Raw genomic sequence first — 17,020 nt, 5'->3', positions numbered from 1 at the left:
GGAGCAATTATGCATCACGCATTATATGATCTCAAAAAGGGGCTGAGACTGTAAAATATTTAATAACTGTTCTTAAGTGCTTTTAAAACACTCTCACTTTACAAGTCCAACTGTTTTAAGTGAGAATATTAATTTAGATATGACAGCTATGAAGAAGCCAGGTAAATACATATGATAAACTGCACTGGGTTCTTACCCTGAGGGTAATGATCTTGGGATCAAGTGGCTAAACAGAGGCATCCGAGAGGCCAGACGGGAAATGAGAAAGGTCAAGGTGATCGTCAGAGAGCTCACTATTAACACTCAACCACATCTGTGCCTCACATGGAGGAAATGCACTCCAGGAAGTGAGATTGTAATCATCACACACTCACATACACACAATGTGCCTCTTTGTCTGCGGCGTCTGTGCACTGCCAGCTGAAGCTGAGTGTTTTAACATGAGGTATGTTGGGTTTTTGTTCTTCAAGGTGCAGAGTCTGTGCTTTCCAAAGTTGAAATAACCTTACAGCCTTTCTGTTGCCAACAATCACACAAATTCAAATCTCTTAAACATTAAAACTGGGCATTGTGTTGGGACCATTGTGAAATCTTTCAATACACATCAAGATCGTGGAAGTTTTACTTTTGTTTAGAATAAAGTCGTTGCACAATACAAATCATTTTTTTTAACAGAAGAAACGATTACGAGTCTAAATGATAGCATATATTTATTTTATATTGCATAATAATAAATATCCCATAAACAATGTCTCTCTGCTCTCCCATATGGCTTTTGTGGTACATTTTTTAAATTCTTCTCAAGCACTAAATGATTTCCTGGCCTGCCAGGTTGTTACAGTATCAACTTCTGAACATATATAAAGAGCAAAACAGCAATAAGCAGCCTTCGACGCTGATAAAAATACGTTTACAAAAATAAAAACTGTAATATAGCCTTTTCTACGTGTTCACACTTATGTTTGCATGCGAAAAAAAGAAAGACAACATACAAGCAACATATATATTTCATAAAAACGTGAATATTCTTAGTGTTATAATGAATAAAAATCAACCATATTTACAACTTGTATATACATGACATGTACAGGCAGACAAATAAGAAACATCGACCAGATGGTGTCGACCAAAGTCAATGCCATTTTCCTGTTCAGGGGATTTTTCGTGACAGCACTGACCAAATGCGCAATAATAACCGGCTGCTACATTACCAAGAGCTCTATTTCTTTGCATCTGTCCTTGAAGGATGGTTTCAAATGACCGCAAACACTCTGAACGCTTTACCTCCTGTGGGATTCTGGAGGCTAAATGGAAGAGTAATGGCCAATATTAATACAGTTAAAGCAGGACGGAAAGACATTTAAATGCTATTTGATTTATTAATCGTCCATTAGAAGCTTGCGATACCCTTAACACACTGTAAAGTTACGCAACATAAAACCAGAAAGTCTTGGTGGTCTTTATTCAAATTGCTCAAATCTATAAGATTCCGGTTCGGCCACACTATAAAAAAACCCATTAGGTTATCCACTGAGGTCATATGAGATGGATATGGGATAATTAGTCAAGTGGCTTCCCAGCATTAACCAGCAAACTACCTATTACTCAGCCGCAGAAATGCAAAAGTTGACCTAGCACAAATTACCTCTCTGTAGTGATTCCATTCTGGTAGGATCCCTTGTATTGCCTCCTCTTGTCCACAGGCATGACATCCAGATAACCTCCAGAGTCACTCCGGATCACCCCGGCATGAATGGCTGCCCTGCAAATACTGGAGTCCTGTTTTAATAAAAAGCACAAAGGTAAGAGATCATAGTTTTTCGCTGGAATTCAATTGTAAGATCCTAACAGAACGATGACTTCCTAGTAGATGTAATTGTACAACCCTTTATTACAAAATTTTGTACCTATAGTCACGTAAATTTCTGAGTCGTTTCCATGACACTGACACGTTTTTCCACCTTTTTGCGTGAACATGTCACAAATGTCTGTTTGCGTGTCACTGTCATGTATTTGTTACTAGATTTGGTAAAAGTATTGGTTTATACCTTTTTTCATGATTTTTTTTTAATTTTATGATTTTTAAACCATTGTCGCCTGGCATTAGGGTTAGACTTGGGTTTGGGTAAGGATGTCATTTTATGTAAATCTAACCCTAAACTAAAGCGACAATGGTAAGAAAATAGGATAAAACAGTTGAGTAACAAATACGTGATAATGACACATAAACAGAAATACGTTACATGTTCACACAAAAAGGCGGAAAAATGTGTCAGTGTCACAGAAATTACTCACAAATTTACGTGACTAAAGGTAGGCTACGTAATTTTGTGATACTGGGTTGAATTATAATACATAGGGTCACACTACAGGATTTTCGATCCAAATTATCCCAATTTTTCTGTCTTGAGAATCTGAGAGAAAATCATGTCCTGGATCTTTATTGGTTGACATTTAGCTAAGATTATCATGTAATGTGTGATGTTTACAGATCAAATCGTACATCTCCCGATATGCTTGAAAGCAAAATGGGGCCCCCCCAAACATCAAACATTGTTATATTTAGCTAATGAGAATGGAGGTGAATTTGAAATAGCGATCATAAAACAAGCTGTTGTATATGTCCGGTAGATAGTGGAAATGGAGAAACTGGATTGTGTGGAAACAACATGACTGCCTGAATATCACGTCTGTGAAAACGTATCACGATCGTTGACCTTAATGACCTCAAAAACAAGAGCGAAGAAGAAATCGCCTTGGTTTTTAACATGCTGAGTGAGTGTAGGTAGCTGCTAGCGTACTAGCTAACAAATGTAAACGTTGCAATAATAATAAATGTGTCAAAATCTTGATGCGTTTACAGCCGCTTCCCCGTGAGGTGGCGTAAAGGGTTTGCTCTGGCACAAATATCTTGTAGTGTGTGATGTGTCCTGATTTTTAAATCTTGTAGTTTGAGCACATTTAAGATTTGAGAGAAGAAAACCTATCAAGATTCTCCTTATGTGTGTGCACCAACCAGATCTCATAATCAGCCAGGATTTAAAAAATCCTGTAGTGTGAGCCCGCCTTAGTCGATATTTCTCTTGGTGAAATTAAAATAGACACAAATATGAAACCTGTTGACATACAGTAATAGTGTACAGCTTTAAAATAGGTAGATATTTGAATAATTTTATACATTTATTAAAAAACTTTGACTCTTGGTAAAAATCTATTGTTTTGATAAAGCAGACATTAAATGCAACTTTAAGACCAGTAACTTTATAATACTTGTATTAGACCAATGATCATACATTGCAAGGTAAAGCTATGGACTTACATCTGAATAATAGCGGGTTCCAGTTACTCGGACGTAGCTGTCATACAAACAGTTACTCGGACAATACAGCCTGAGACAAAAAATACATTGTTAGCTGCTGTTACAATAAAAAAATATGTATTGATTTATTTAATTTCAAAACTCAAGATAAATTCTGTATAACGTAAGTTTACCTGGGACAGTGCCGGACTGGTTTTTTGAAAGGACAGAACTGGGCCACGGTGGTATCACAATTAATTGCCTTCACTGAAAGTCACAAAACATTTCTTATTAAATTTCTGTGCTGCAACTTTAACAAGCATGATCAGATACGCTCGCACTGACCTGGGACGTTTGACACCGTGAAGGCATTGGCACTCTGATTTTTGCTGAGGAATGAAATGACAATGAAAAGTGAGAGCAGTGCTGAGTCCGTCACTAGCAGTACGAAACACAGGGAGTCTGGGACTTACGCCAGAGTCTGAACTCCATTTTTGAAAGACTTGGAGAATCGTTGCCTTCTGCCCACCCTGGTGATATCTAACCAGCCTCCATCATCATCTATTATTCCAGCATGCAAGGCACTGCCACAGATACTAGATTGCTGGAAAAACATTAATGTGAGAGAACAAGCACTGAGTTTCCATCCATATTACAGTACGACAGTCTAAAAATGCATGACTAGCTCAATTAAAGTGCAAGGATTGTTATGCAATGGCATTTTGAATATGCAGTAACAATGTATTTACCTACCATGTCATAAAAACCTGATCCAAAAACGTTCCCATAGTTGTACAAGCAGCCTGGTGGACACTCGTATCTGTTTAAAGATTTATAAGTCATGAATGATTCCTAGTATTGTGATCCAACTACACAAAATGTGAAAACAAACTCATTTTTACCTGTTGCAAGTAGTTCCTTTGCACTGATCACGTAATTTAGTATCACACGCTACTTGCTGAGCTTTAGAAAAGAGCAAATATAGTGTTGTCAACATATAAACGCAAGTGTGTCATATATCATTCAGTTGGTTTAATTATTTAATTAAATTTAAGAATATGTGACCCGGGCCTGTGAAATCCAGACTGAAGCCTCATAATAATGAGATTAGGAGCAGCATTTAATATTTTACATTGATTTCAATCTTTGACATGGCCCTACTCTAATAATATGAAAGATATCAAGGTTATATTTTCACAGAATGTATTTTTGACAGTCTAGGTAACATATTATATTTTTAGCCATCATTTGGAATTAAATAGTAGGGGTGTGCAGGGAAAAAACTAACACGGGGTTAGTTGTAACACGGACTGTTACACAAGTTGCACAAGGTTGAGCGTTTTGTTTTTCCGGTATTTTTTCACACTGCCGAAAGACAGTCTCCCACAAATTACTGGAAAGGTATAATGTTTTTCCATAGAGTTATTGATGAACGAGTGTTTTGGTGGCATGTAAGTAAAATTTTTCATCATATGTTTTTTTCGGTTTCTAAGTTGTGTGTGTAAGATACCAAATCCAATGCTATGTCATATCAGGGCTCTAGACTGCCATTTTGCCACCAAAATTTGAGAGTGTGCACATGTGCGACCAGTTAATATGACCTTTTTTTATGTGACACTGAATTTGAAATAGCACATTGTACTTTCTGCATCTATCATCAAAGTATTTATTAGTAATACAGTGGAAATAAGTAGAAATGTGAATATTTGGTTAGCAATTAGCATGTTGATTTACAGTGTGTGCCCCTAAATTTTGTGGTTGCACCCCTTAAATTTTCAGTTGGGGGCCACTGTGCTCCTAGTGAAAAAAGTTAGTTTGGAGCACTGCATATTAATCAGTGTTTTGTTGACTAAAACATAGCATCGTTTTGAAATATGTCTGCAGCTCTTAGCGACTTTTTTGGTGGGCTTGAAAATATTTTGACCCAGCGGGGTTAATTGTAACGCTGTGTTACAACTAACCCCTCAGCACTAACGATATGAAAACCGCTAACGTAAGTGTAATTCTTGCCGTTGTTTTAAATAGGCTACACACGAATGATTGCTGGCTGCCAACAAAATAAATGTGCCTGTCTTATCAAAAATTGTGTGTCAAATAAATTTTTGTTCATATCTTTAATATTGATTGAATAAAGGTCACGTCAGAGATTAAAATCATAATGAAATGAATGGCTAAACTCAGACTTTGATGCTCATTATCTCAGAATTAGATTTTTGAAACTGTAGTATGGTTATTACAGACTGGGTCACATATAAAAAAAAGTTTTGTCATAATTGTGTTGCTTTTCCTCACATATTTAGACATTTGTATCCATTTATAATTGAACTATTGTTAGAAAAGGGCTGGATGAATGAATACAGTGTGGATACCTGTCTATTATAGACAGATATATAAACAATATCCACTTCAAGTATATAGACAAAATAGTATTGAAATATTTGCCTGCAAACTTAATTTTTAGCAAGTGTTACAACTAACCCCACCTATGGGGTAAGTTGTAACGTTTGCACTTCTGTCATGTTTGGTGTAATTGTCCAAGAATGGTAGAAACAAATAATAAAAGTACTAGAAACAAACTTCAAATGTTCATTTGTAGCAGAGATTTGTGTGTTGGTTGTGTAAAAATATAATTAATCAAACTCATATATATTTTTTTGAATGATTGAGCCAAAACCAAAAAGGTTGTGCCCCGCTCTCCCCTATTCCTTTTAGACTTTAATTGTATGTTCCTGTATCTTGTGTTCCCTTCCGGATTGTTCTCACCTTCTGATATATACATGTTAAAGGGGACAGAGAATGAAAAACCATTTTTACCTTGTCTTTGTTGAATAATGGTAGTAAACCCGCATTCACGAACATACAAAAAGTGCTAGACATGCTTAACATCTCAGTCTCATAGAAATTCCTCTTTTAGAAATGTCAGCCAGAAAACGGCCCAATCTGAAAAACTGATGCTTATGACATCACAGGCATCTCACTGCGGCAAAGTCAGCCAATCAGTAATGAGATTGCAAGTTAAGCCAGTAGGGGGAGCCAAATAGGTGCAAAACCACTTGTTTAATATCCCCCACCCTAATAGAGCTATCTGAGAGAGGTTTTTAGGAAGCTTCTAAGGCATTACAGACACAAACAAAAAAAATTTGTCCACATGTCACATCACAGAACAAGGATAAATACCCCGTTCAATCATTCTATGTCACCTTTAAGAACTGGGTAATCAACACACAAGTTCATCCATAAACAAGTTGAGAAAGGATAATTTGACATCTCCAATTCACATTATTACTCCAGCATATCCACTTATGTTGATATTTACAAATAGATCAAGTATCATTACTTTCAAAATAACAGTCAGTCCTAAAAGCTTGATCTCTTAATAACTCATAAAGGCAATTAGATATAATCTTACACATCTGTGAAGTACTGATGACATCATTCTTCTCAGTGTTCTCACTGGCAGATGCTGTGGGAATGGACTGATCACTGTGATGAGAGCCATGGCTTCGGACTGGTTCAGGTTCTGGCTCAATATAGTTATTTTCCTCTGTCTCAGGGGTGTAATGCATGTGACTGCCGTCATCTGATGAGAGTACGAATTAATTTAGTTTTTCAAACAATATATATATATATTTAAAAACCAAGCACACTGTAAAAAATCCAATTAATGAAATGTTGGAAGGGCAAAAATATATAAGTTAAACCAATTTTCTTGTTTGGGCTTAGTTGAGTAGACATATTATTTTAAGTCTACATAAATCTGTGTTTAAAACATTAAGTGAATTGTTATTTTCAAATTCAGTCAACATTCAGAATGGCTATGTTGACTGAACTAATTAAGACAAATCTGGTCAATATGTGGACTTATGACAGCTATGTTTCCTGACAACAAAATGCTCATAATATTACTGTTATTTGGTAACAAAATGTAATTTTAAGAGTTGTTCAGGCGTGAATGTATGTGCTTTAAGTTTAAATATGCGGTCGGTTAATATAGATAGCGTCTATTTAAAAATGTGCTCGGACACTTTCGGACGGAGAAGAGCTCCAGATGAGCTCCAGAAAATCACAGACACTTAAGCGCTCACACCCCGCCCAGCGCAGCCTCGCCTCGGCAAGCCCATCAGAAATCGACTGCTGGCTCTGATATCTGTGGCGTTTAAACATGCGATTTAATTCATTTTAATTTCTTATACTTAATAATAAAAGGTTTACCGGTATGTTTTAAATCATATTTTAGGATTGCACTTAAATGATATCGCTGTTGAATGATATTTCATATCTTTCACATTTGTTATAACTGGGCTGCGTACTGCCTGCGAATTTGAACTTCAGAGCGAAGGTGCGAGTGGAGAAATAGTCCCAATATCATAACAATCTTCTAAATATACTTCTAAACAAACTTCTAAATATACCCGTGTGTGTACCCGGGGGCGTGCGTGTGTGCGCGCGCGCGTACTCGCGCGTGTGCATGTATGTATGTATGCGCGTGCGTCTGTGTATTTTGAATTTAAAATGTTATAACTCGGAAGGATCTGGATCACAGGTCATTTCATCTAAGATCAATCCGCACGCAACAGCTGGAATCACTTACTGATTCACACAAGGAAGGACACAAGTCAGCCGTTTCCTCAAGTTCACGTCAGGTAAGTGTTTGTAATTAAATGTTAATTTTAGAATATATTAATTGGCAAAGACGCAAATACTCGACGTTTTTGTAATTATATTTTTGTAAAGATATATTAGAAGTGTGTTATGTTATGTGACCGAAGTAAAGTGGAGCTATTTTAGTTAAGATAAAAAGCCTGGATATAGGGTTGGTTTACCGGACAGAGTTTAGAACTCGGTCTTTATTATAATTGGGACATTTTTACAAACAAACCTTATATAATACAATACTGGCGTGCATTTTGAGACAAAACAATAGCACTCATATGTTAAGAGATGTCAGTAAGTTATTTTAGTCAGTGAAAAGCCCTGTCCGAGAAAACCGCCCAATAGTGTTTAATTATGTGTGATGGCTGAGGGAAATTTGGCCTAACATTAACGTTATTTAGGGAATAAAGTCTTTCACCGTCAAACTTTATTATATTAAACATGTTATTTATGTATGTGTATGTGTGTGTTTATATTCCTCTGTTTATCAAACCAGAGCGGAGATGATGTCAGAGGCAGACCCGAGCACCGAGACATAGCGAGACAGTCTCCGCTTGGACTGGCTGAGGAAAGTCTCCTAAATGGCCCTGGAGAACTTCTGACTGACTTTGGAGGCTTTTTGGACTGTTTTATGCCCTCTCTTTAAAGAAGACTTAATTCTGTATGTTCAGTCTGTATGATAAGTGAATAAAAAGCTTTTGTTTTTATGTGACTGAAGTTAATTATTTTGTTTACAACACCAGCATAAATTATTTGATAAATAATTTAAAAATGTTATTAAAAAAAATTCCAAATAATAAATATTAATTGAAGTAACACACAAAACATTGAGTAAATACTTACATTTTAATTGACAGAGTCTTTGCTGTAAGTTTTTAAAGATTCAACTGATTAAAACATTTTAGTTGAATGAACTATAAAGCTAATTGAGCCAACATACTTTTTTATATTTGAGTCAAATTTGGGCCAACTAAAAAACATCAATCCAGGTAACACTTTGGAGACAGAAATTGAGTGAACGTAAAATTTCTGTGGAACTAGTTACTAAAAAATAATTCATTGAGCCAACAATTTATTTTTTACAGTGCAATAAACAAACTATGTCATATCTGTTACCTTTATAACAGAGGTTGTTTCTGCAACCGCCACCATAGCTGGGAGGACAGGCAGAACATGGGGACCCGTGCTTATACGGCGCATGTCCCCACCAGTTACCTCTGAAAACAAATGCGTAATACAAAAGTAACAAATATAGCTTGTTTACGATCACGGCTTATTCCATACATCCAAACAAAACTCGCTTTCTTACGGAGGAGAGTAATTGCAGACCAGGTACACAGCTTTGGCCCATATCATGCCCCATACATTCATGTTGTAGCACACGTTGATGGCGCAACCAATTTTATTGCTTGTGGCCCAGACGAGCTGTGAACACATCGTAAAATCACCAGCTGACTTAAGAACACAATACACACTGGTACACTTTTCTCTTGAGTCTTGTTAAGCTAGTTATATGAATGTGGTTTTACCTGTGTGTAATGTGTGCAGACAGGTCCAGAGCATCTGTAGGGGCAGTAAGGATCACATTCTTGTGGATAGGGGTAGCTGAAATCTCTCACCTCATCATACCAGGCTTGGACATGAAAGGTTGGTGGCCTTTCTCTATTGATCATTAAATAAATAAATAAAAAACAGTTACCAAACATTGTAAGCGTGTAGGAACTCATAAATCCTGTGAAATTCAGGCTTAAATCTCATAAACTACTGATCATCAAAGTTTGAATTTTTTAATCATTGACTTCACTTAGTCAAGATTAAAGGAACAGTATGTAAGAAATTTATATTAATTAATCATAAAATGGCCCTGATATGTCACTAGACATTAAGAAATCATTTTCATTTCACATACTTATATCACTCACAACATTTAAAAATTGGAGTTGCAGCCCTCAACTGATGTTTATGTTGTCATTGTGTGTATTGGCCACCAGTTGTGTGATTGCAGTACCAGTTTTAGCCACAAGTTTTGTGATTGCAATAGCAGTTTTGGCCACAAACCTACATACTGTTCCTTTAATGATTTCACGGGTATATATTTTCACAGAATGTTCTTTACATTATGTATGATGATATTAGAAAACATTAAAATTACTTTAGCTGCGTTTTCAAAGATCCCTCTTAAGGGTTAATTGTTTAAAAGTCAGTTTAACAATACCTTCCCCAATGAGCTCCCAGATTCTGGCCAATGCGGGTCAGTAGGTGAGAGGGTCCATGTTCCCATAGACAGGTGTGTGCCCATTGTTCAGCACTCCTCTCCAGTTCAGTGTCCCACACCTGTCACAGCACAGAGATAACTTTATCAGTGTTATCAAAGATAATTTGGCATTAAAGAGAGACCGCCTTTGTTTGGTGCCAGCGACATTTAAACTACAAACATTAGTAACATTGGTCTGAAAGGGATTGATCTTTCCAAAATCCCACCATTGTGCTCTATAGCAGTGGTTCCCAAACTTTTTAGCGTGTGGCCCCCCTTGTGTACGGTGCATTCCTTCGCGGCCCCCCAAAGAAAATTTGTGACAAAAAAACTGTTCTAAAAATCAACATTTTAATAAAAAAAAAACATTAAATTATACAAAAAGTAGTGCTTTTGGTTAGCAGCCTTATTTTTTTAGGTTTAATTACACAGAATTCATGATAAATTAATGTAATTCATAAAATGTCATAAAACTGGCCCCCCAGGCACCATCTCGCGGCCCCTTGTTTGAAAACCACTGCTCTATAGCAGTCATATTATACTCAAAGTAAAAAATAAATTAAAGTCATAATGAAATTGAGCAACAGCAATTGTCTTATTTTCCCATCGTAGAGTGTATATCCGACTAAAACAGCTTCCGAAATGAGAAAAAATGGTAGGGTAGGACTTGAATTTGTCCATCGAAAAGTGATTGGATAATTGGAAGTTGGGTCATGTTGTAAATTGTAAGCGCTTCTATCTATTCCTGGCCCCGTCTTCAAGTCATTCCTTGTGACTGGAAGTAAAAAGAGATTGTTACGAGTATAACGGTTTTTATTAAAGAACACCTATTTCATTGCTAAAAACAATGTTATTTTGTTTATTTGTTATAATACAATGTGTTTGTGTGGTCCAGATTTCACTCTCTTCCGGAAACACATTTTGAAAAGCTCTGTGTCACTGATTGGCCAGATAATCTGTACGTTCTGATTGGCCTGCATACCTCTGATGTCAGCCGGAAATGTGACACTCCTTACCATGTTTGAAAGATTTGCAATGCAATGCTAAGTAAGGGATAATGTAGAGGCAGCCGGTAGTTATCGGAAAATAAGCCCCGACAGTGTGATCAGGAGCTTATTTCCCGATAACTACCGACTGCCTCTACATTATCCCGCTTATTACACGGCTACTTGCCACATAAGAAAAAAAACTGGAAATGAATATGAATTTGAAACATTTTATTGGCATATTTGTTTTAAATTAACATTTTTATCCTTCCGCGAAACTTTGCACAGATGCCTAAAATGATCGTAATACCTTATTAAGATCCTCTGCTTCATACTTGTCTGTCTCCATTTTTTTCTCTTTTAGCCAGTCTTTGAGGAGTTTTAATGCCCATTCTGTATTTTTTTGTGTGTTGGCTTCGTAGCTGTCATGGTCTATTTTGTCAAGTTCAGTCTCAGTAAGCTCTCTGTGTCTTGTCATTGTTCGTTCTTCTATCCACTGTTTAAATGTTTTGATTTTACCGTACATGTTAATGTCAACATTTTCCATTGTTAATTGTTGTTGTCCAGTGTTTGACACAAGATGGCGCCAAACAGTAGCCTAATCTTTGTTGGTGCGGAGGGATTTTAAACATACAAATAGTACCGGCTATGCTTTATTACTTTGGAGCGGTTATTATTTGAAAAGAACGGACCTGCAAATGTCTCAACTGACCAATCAGAATCAAGCATTCCAGAGAGCCGTGTAATAACAGGATTTAGCTAACATGAGTCCAAGTAGGAGGAATTATGATAATGTTGTCTTGTCTACATCTTAAATCCCAGGAAGTAAACTGTTGCCTACAATCTGTGTGTTTGTTGCAGTCCAAGAAAAGAAATTTACGTTGGAGACGATAACTCGCGTCATCATTTACTTTGGGGTTTTTACCTTTTGCATGTCATGTACTAATACAAACTTACACACCAAAGGAAATGTAAAATCGTGAATCGGACAATAGGTGCTTTTTAATGATTATGAAGGTACATGATTTTTTTATAAATAATGAAACTGCACAAATAAGTCATTTGTAAAAAAAATAAAGGTTTTTAATTTCAATTTCATAGTAAGTTTAATGAAAGTATAAATATTTTGGACATCCTCCACCTCAAATAAAAAAGATTTTGATAAAATTTTTGGCAAATGGTTAAAACTGGTCCTGCCTGCAGTATGTGCGTCAATGCATGGTTGTTTAGTACTGACCAATAGATTGATACAGATCTAAACCTGGGCCACTTGAAGTTAAAAACCATAAAGATTTGTGTTTCACTAGCTTGTGACCAAAGACCTGTTAAAACCGTGTTTAGGATCTCCAAAGTTTTACCTAGGGAGTTAAAAGTGTTTTGTAAAAAAGAATAAGCTTAGTGTACTTTAATTCGAAGTGTACTTTAACTGCAAAATCTATGCTTTTTGCTGTTTCTATACAGGGCGACTAATTTAAAATTACATATGCGTAGTTTGCTGCCCTGTGCTAATCTGTTCCATGTGTTCAGAGCTAAGGTACATTCCACTCGGATGGTCCTCAACAAATACTATTCTTCATTCACTTTTACATACTGCAGCGAGTCACCCGAAATAATTTCCATATGAATCTTTACATGGAAGCCACAAATGATGTATTCTTAGTGATTACAGCGATGACGTTAAATACAAGTTGTATAAAGTCTGTGTATTTGAATGGCATGACCACTGCAGGCACAGAACCATGTAAAGGCATAAATGTTTAACATAGCTTTCTTTAAGTTCTAAATCTAAAAATGTAGAAATGCAAAACCCTGCATTTTTGTAAATGAACATTTTTTATCAGGCAATGAAAAGGTTATTAGTCAGTTATTGAAATGCCTTATTTTCACAAATGTCACTTTAGTCTTTAAGCTTTTTTGTTTTTTTGGCCAAAACCTCCACTTCTAATAGTCTTCAGTCACTCTTCACTGTCCTTCTGAATAAAGGTAAAAGGCTAAAAAAGTCAATATCCTTAATCCTAATGTATTCTGTAAACCTCTTTTAACTGTAAAAACTCTTGCATCTTGACAATTGAAATCCGACATACGCGTGCCGTCGTTCATTCAATTATTTAGCACTTAGAGGACTTTGCTGAAAAATGAATGTGGCGTTTAATGGATTCTGCCAACAAACCAGTATTTCTGAATGGCCATAGGCCGGGATTAAGCAAATTTGAAGCGAAAGTATTTATATGTGAATGTATAATACGTGCAGAGAGCATTCGGTCAATATCATTAATTTATTTTTGACATAGGTTGCATTTAGGGGCTTTTGCATCAGAGCCCCTCATATGTGTCCTTTGAGACACGTCTGGACATTGTTTAAATGTTGTAATGCCTAATTTGCTATTGCAACCATCTGGGTGCATTCCAAGGAGATTTGCATCCTTTGTGACTGACTTCACTTTCTTTTCAGAGTAATTACACAGAGGAGCGCAGAGACGTCTCCTCCCCTACCTGTGCCCACACAAAGTCACATTCTGTTAAACTTTGCTGTGGGATACAGGGTTCTGCTGCGCTTTGACAGACTGAACACTGAATTGTTCAGAGTCCCACAGCGTCACAGATGTTATCAGCTCAAATGTAATTTACCAAGAAGAATGTTTTCAAACTGTTCTTTTACAGCTGACTGCGAGCGTCAGTCATATGTAATAATTCACATGCGCTGCCAGAAAATTAATTCACTGTTTAGCTGCGCATTAAAGCCGGACCTAAGAACTATAAGTAAAAATGTGTTGTTTATTGCATTAAGGCAAGAAAGAAGCCAAAACTCTTCACTGTGCTCTTTATATATTTTTTTATTATCTGGATGGCTAAGTCAACATTTGTCTTTATTGTTGCGAGTGCCACTGCAGCAGGAAGCTGCAACCACTGAAAGTTCTTAGAAGAATCAGGTCATATTTGGTGAAGGATCAAATGAGAGGTTTGGCTATGTGCCATGTACAGTAGGTGAGCCACAGCATGTGGGAATGAGAAGCTGCATTTTGGCATCCCTGATGTACTGAACTGTTTGTTGTAGACCACAGACCTCACCTGACTGTAGTTCAGTGTTTTCGAAAGCATCTACTGTATGCCGAGGGTGCCTTTTTTATTATAATGCAAAATTGCATGCATAATGGTGCGATGAACAGAGCTCTTCATACATTTCACTTTTTTTTACTCTTCTGTCTTTTTTGTGATGAAATCAAATAAGTTTGCATGTAATAAAATTTCAAAACTACCAACACTCTTAGAAATTAAGGTACAAAAGTTGTTACAGGGGCCGTACCTTTTCAAAAAGTATACTTTTGTACCTAAAAGGTGCATATTGGTACCTGGTAACTCAAAGGTACAAAATGGTTCATATTAGGACCTTTTTAAAGGATAATGTCCCAGTGACAACCTTTGTACCTTTTTTCTGAGAGTGTATAAATTGGCAAATTTTCAACAAGGTGCCAATGTTTTGTCTCCAAATGTATTCATAATTTAATTTGATTTTAAACTATCGTTAGTCAAATTACACTTTACAATACTTAACAAAACTTTACACTTTACAAAACAATTTCACAAATAAGAGCCCTAACATTACTAATTGTTTTAATTGTCTTACTTATTTGTCTCAGATCTAAAAGATAACGGTGTGATTTTCTGAACTGTGCAATCTTCCAAGCTTACATTTTTCATTTTACAATAAACATTTGATTACAAACTATAGTATGCAAGCTTGAATGAGGTATAAGTAGAATGATTTATCACGACTGAGATTAATCTTACCATGTATTCCATGTTTGAGGCAGGGGGGTACACCTGACCCCTAAGTTTATTATGTAGGTCAAGTATAAGCTGCATATCACTCTGTGAAATCGCTCTCTTGCCTCTTGATTTGGATTGCCACCATGCTTCATCCTTATCCATGTATTTTCCCAGCACAGACTCTAAATGTGTGGCATTAGGAACCACCATGGACACTACAGTTTGTATGATCAGAAGCAGCACAAAGCCACTGAGGAAATCCTCACGTCCACAACTCATACTGTACTTTCTGTTACAAAATCCAAGCAGTGTTTCTCCTTTGCCTGTAAAATCAAAGCATTTGTTACAGGTCTATAAAATATATTTACATGCGTTTTAATCAATAAACTATCATTTGTGGATTAGTTTGACTGAATAAAAACTGCTGTCTCGTCAGCATCTTCACAGCTATGCTGATAGTTTCCCACTTGTCTTCTGTATGCCTTTGCCACACACATGCTATATTTCATACGCTCGTGTCCTCCATTAAAACTAACCGCAAACATCTTTCAAATCTTGCATCTGAGTATATCTTATAGATTATGTATTTCAATATAGATTAAAACGTTGTCTTTACATTTAAACCAAGATGCAGTTTACCTGCTGTCCTCAGTTCCGCGCGTGGATCAAGGTCCGGTGTTTTACTGAATTACTGAAGCAATATCACATCAATTTAAAAATGACTTCAAACACCTTTAGTCATATATTTTAATCGGCTTGTAAATATCCTTATGAATTTTAAATAACGAGTCATAATTAGTATTTTTACGCGGTAACATAACGTGCAGTCAAATGTTACATTTGTGGGTTGCTTTTCATATTTATACTGAAGATTTTAGTTCAGTGAGGCGTGACTTCTTAGACCACGCCCACACCCAAAGCCCACTACATACAAGACCACGGCTATTCAAACTTTATGATGGCAGGGACCCAGACATCTGATGAATATATATATATATATATAATGAAGAAACATTTTAACTGTATTAGATAACTAAATGCGATATTATTAAAACAGAAAATGTTTATAAACTTAAATAATTGGCTTTACACAGTAGACCTTAACAATTTTTGCTTTGTCTTTTATCTTTTGAAATTTTCTGGGGAACCCTAACTTAGAACCTCCTGTGGGACCTATAGGGGTGTAAAGGGTATGATTTTGTATAAGATGAAACCTGGTCGACACTTAAAAAACTACCCATTTTATTACATTGCCAGTTGCATCAATGACCACTATACTGTAAATGAAAAAAAAAATGCAGCATGAAGTTAAAGCAAATTGGTTTTGCAAGTCAATTCAACCTACTATTTTAAGTTTGGCTTAAAAAAGTTGACATAGCTTATAAATTCAAGTTGAAATTGAAACTAAATTTAAGTTAAAATAACATAAAAATGTGTGTCGATTCGACAAAAATGCTGCGTATTTTTTTTACAGTGTACAGTGGAGAAAATACCTACACAACGTAGTGCATATTGCATAAGCAAACACTAGATGGCAGTGTTAAGTAACTTTTCCAAGGCGTTTACTCACTGCGTGGATACAAAGTTTCGACTCCATGAACTTTAACTCCAAAACTGCTTTAACAAGGAATTGTATAATAACGTAACACAGTAAAAATTGATATCTACGCTTGCATTTAGATGTGTAGATATTATTTCTAACATTGTTTCTATTTAAAAGTAAGTGCATGAGGTTAAGGCTTTATTTAGATGTCACAATATTTGAGTGTAGCCTAAATCTGTAGGTTGAGAGAACTTGCAGCATACATACATAATACACCCTTAATGTATGCAGTTGTTTTGACCTGTAGTTTCAGTTTGTTGTTATTTAGTGGTGCTAAGAGCCCCTTATGAAAATGAACCATGGCTTTATCATGGTAAAAGTGTAATAGCCTATAGTTTTTTGGTGTATTGATTACGATCAGCAAAATCATGATTTTACTACACTAACCTTGGTTTTGTGGTTTACCGTAACCATGTTAATTTTCTTTAGGTCTTTCAGTTTCTTTTCCCTTAGATCCT

At 36.1% G+C, this 17,020-nt stretch overlaps 1 protein-coding gene across 1 annotated transcript; it reads right to left on the bottom strand.

Annotated features, from left to right (window-relative positions):
• Window positions 1–745: 745 nt before the first annotated feature.
• Window positions 746–15,774, bottom strand: crispld1b (cysteine-rich secretory protein LCCL domain containing 1b). The gene is made up of 15 exons (XM_065275400.1): window positions 15,599–15,774; window positions 14,981–15,282; window positions 10,167–10,285; window positions 9,481–9,613; window positions 9,261–9,376; window positions 9,068–9,168; window positions 6,708–6,878; window positions 4,201–4,261; window positions 4,052–4,118; window positions 3,772–3,902; window positions 3,644–3,687; window positions 3,493–3,565; window positions 3,320–3,389; window positions 1,646–1,779; window positions 746–1,304 (listed from the first exon to the last, which is right to left on the bottom strand). The coding sequence occupies exons 2-15, from the start codon at window positions 15,236–15,238 to the stop codon at window positions 1,253–1,255; spliced, it is 1,530 nt and encodes a 509-aa protein (XP_065131472.1). The 5' UTR covers window positions 15,239–15,282; window positions 15,599–15,774; the 3' UTR covers window positions 746–1,252.
• Between the last annotated feature and the right edge of the window lie 1,246 nt (window positions 15,775–17,020).

The sequence above is a fragment of the Paramisgurnus dabryanus genome, chromosome 6, assembly GCF_030506205.2.
Source record: "Paramisgurnus dabryanus chromosome 6, PD_genome_1.1, whole genome shotgun sequence".
In the NCBI taxonomy this organism is placed as follows: Eukaryota; Metazoa; Chordata; class Actinopteri; order Cypriniformes; family Cobitidae; genus Paramisgurnus; species Paramisgurnus dabryanus.
Note: the sequence above shows the minus strand (reverse complement) of the source record. Positions and strands in the feature narration are given on the sequence as shown.

What these genes read in the sequence shown, in the direction of transcription:
- crispld1b (XM_065275400.1), bottom strand. Translation starts at nt 15,238, where the DNA reads ATGAGTTGTGGACGTGAGGATTTCCTCAGTGGCTTTGTGCTGCTTCTG. An exon ending in TCTGCACACATTACACACAG is followed by an intron (nt 9,377 to 9,480) that starts GTAAAACCACAT and finishes ATGTGTTCACAG; the next exon opens with CTCGTCTGGGCCACAAGCAA. An exon ending in GTCTGCAATTACTCTCCTCC is followed by an intron (nt 9,169 to 9,260) that starts GTAAGAAAGCGA and finishes ATTTGTTTTCAG; the next exon opens with AGGTAACTGGTGGGGACATG.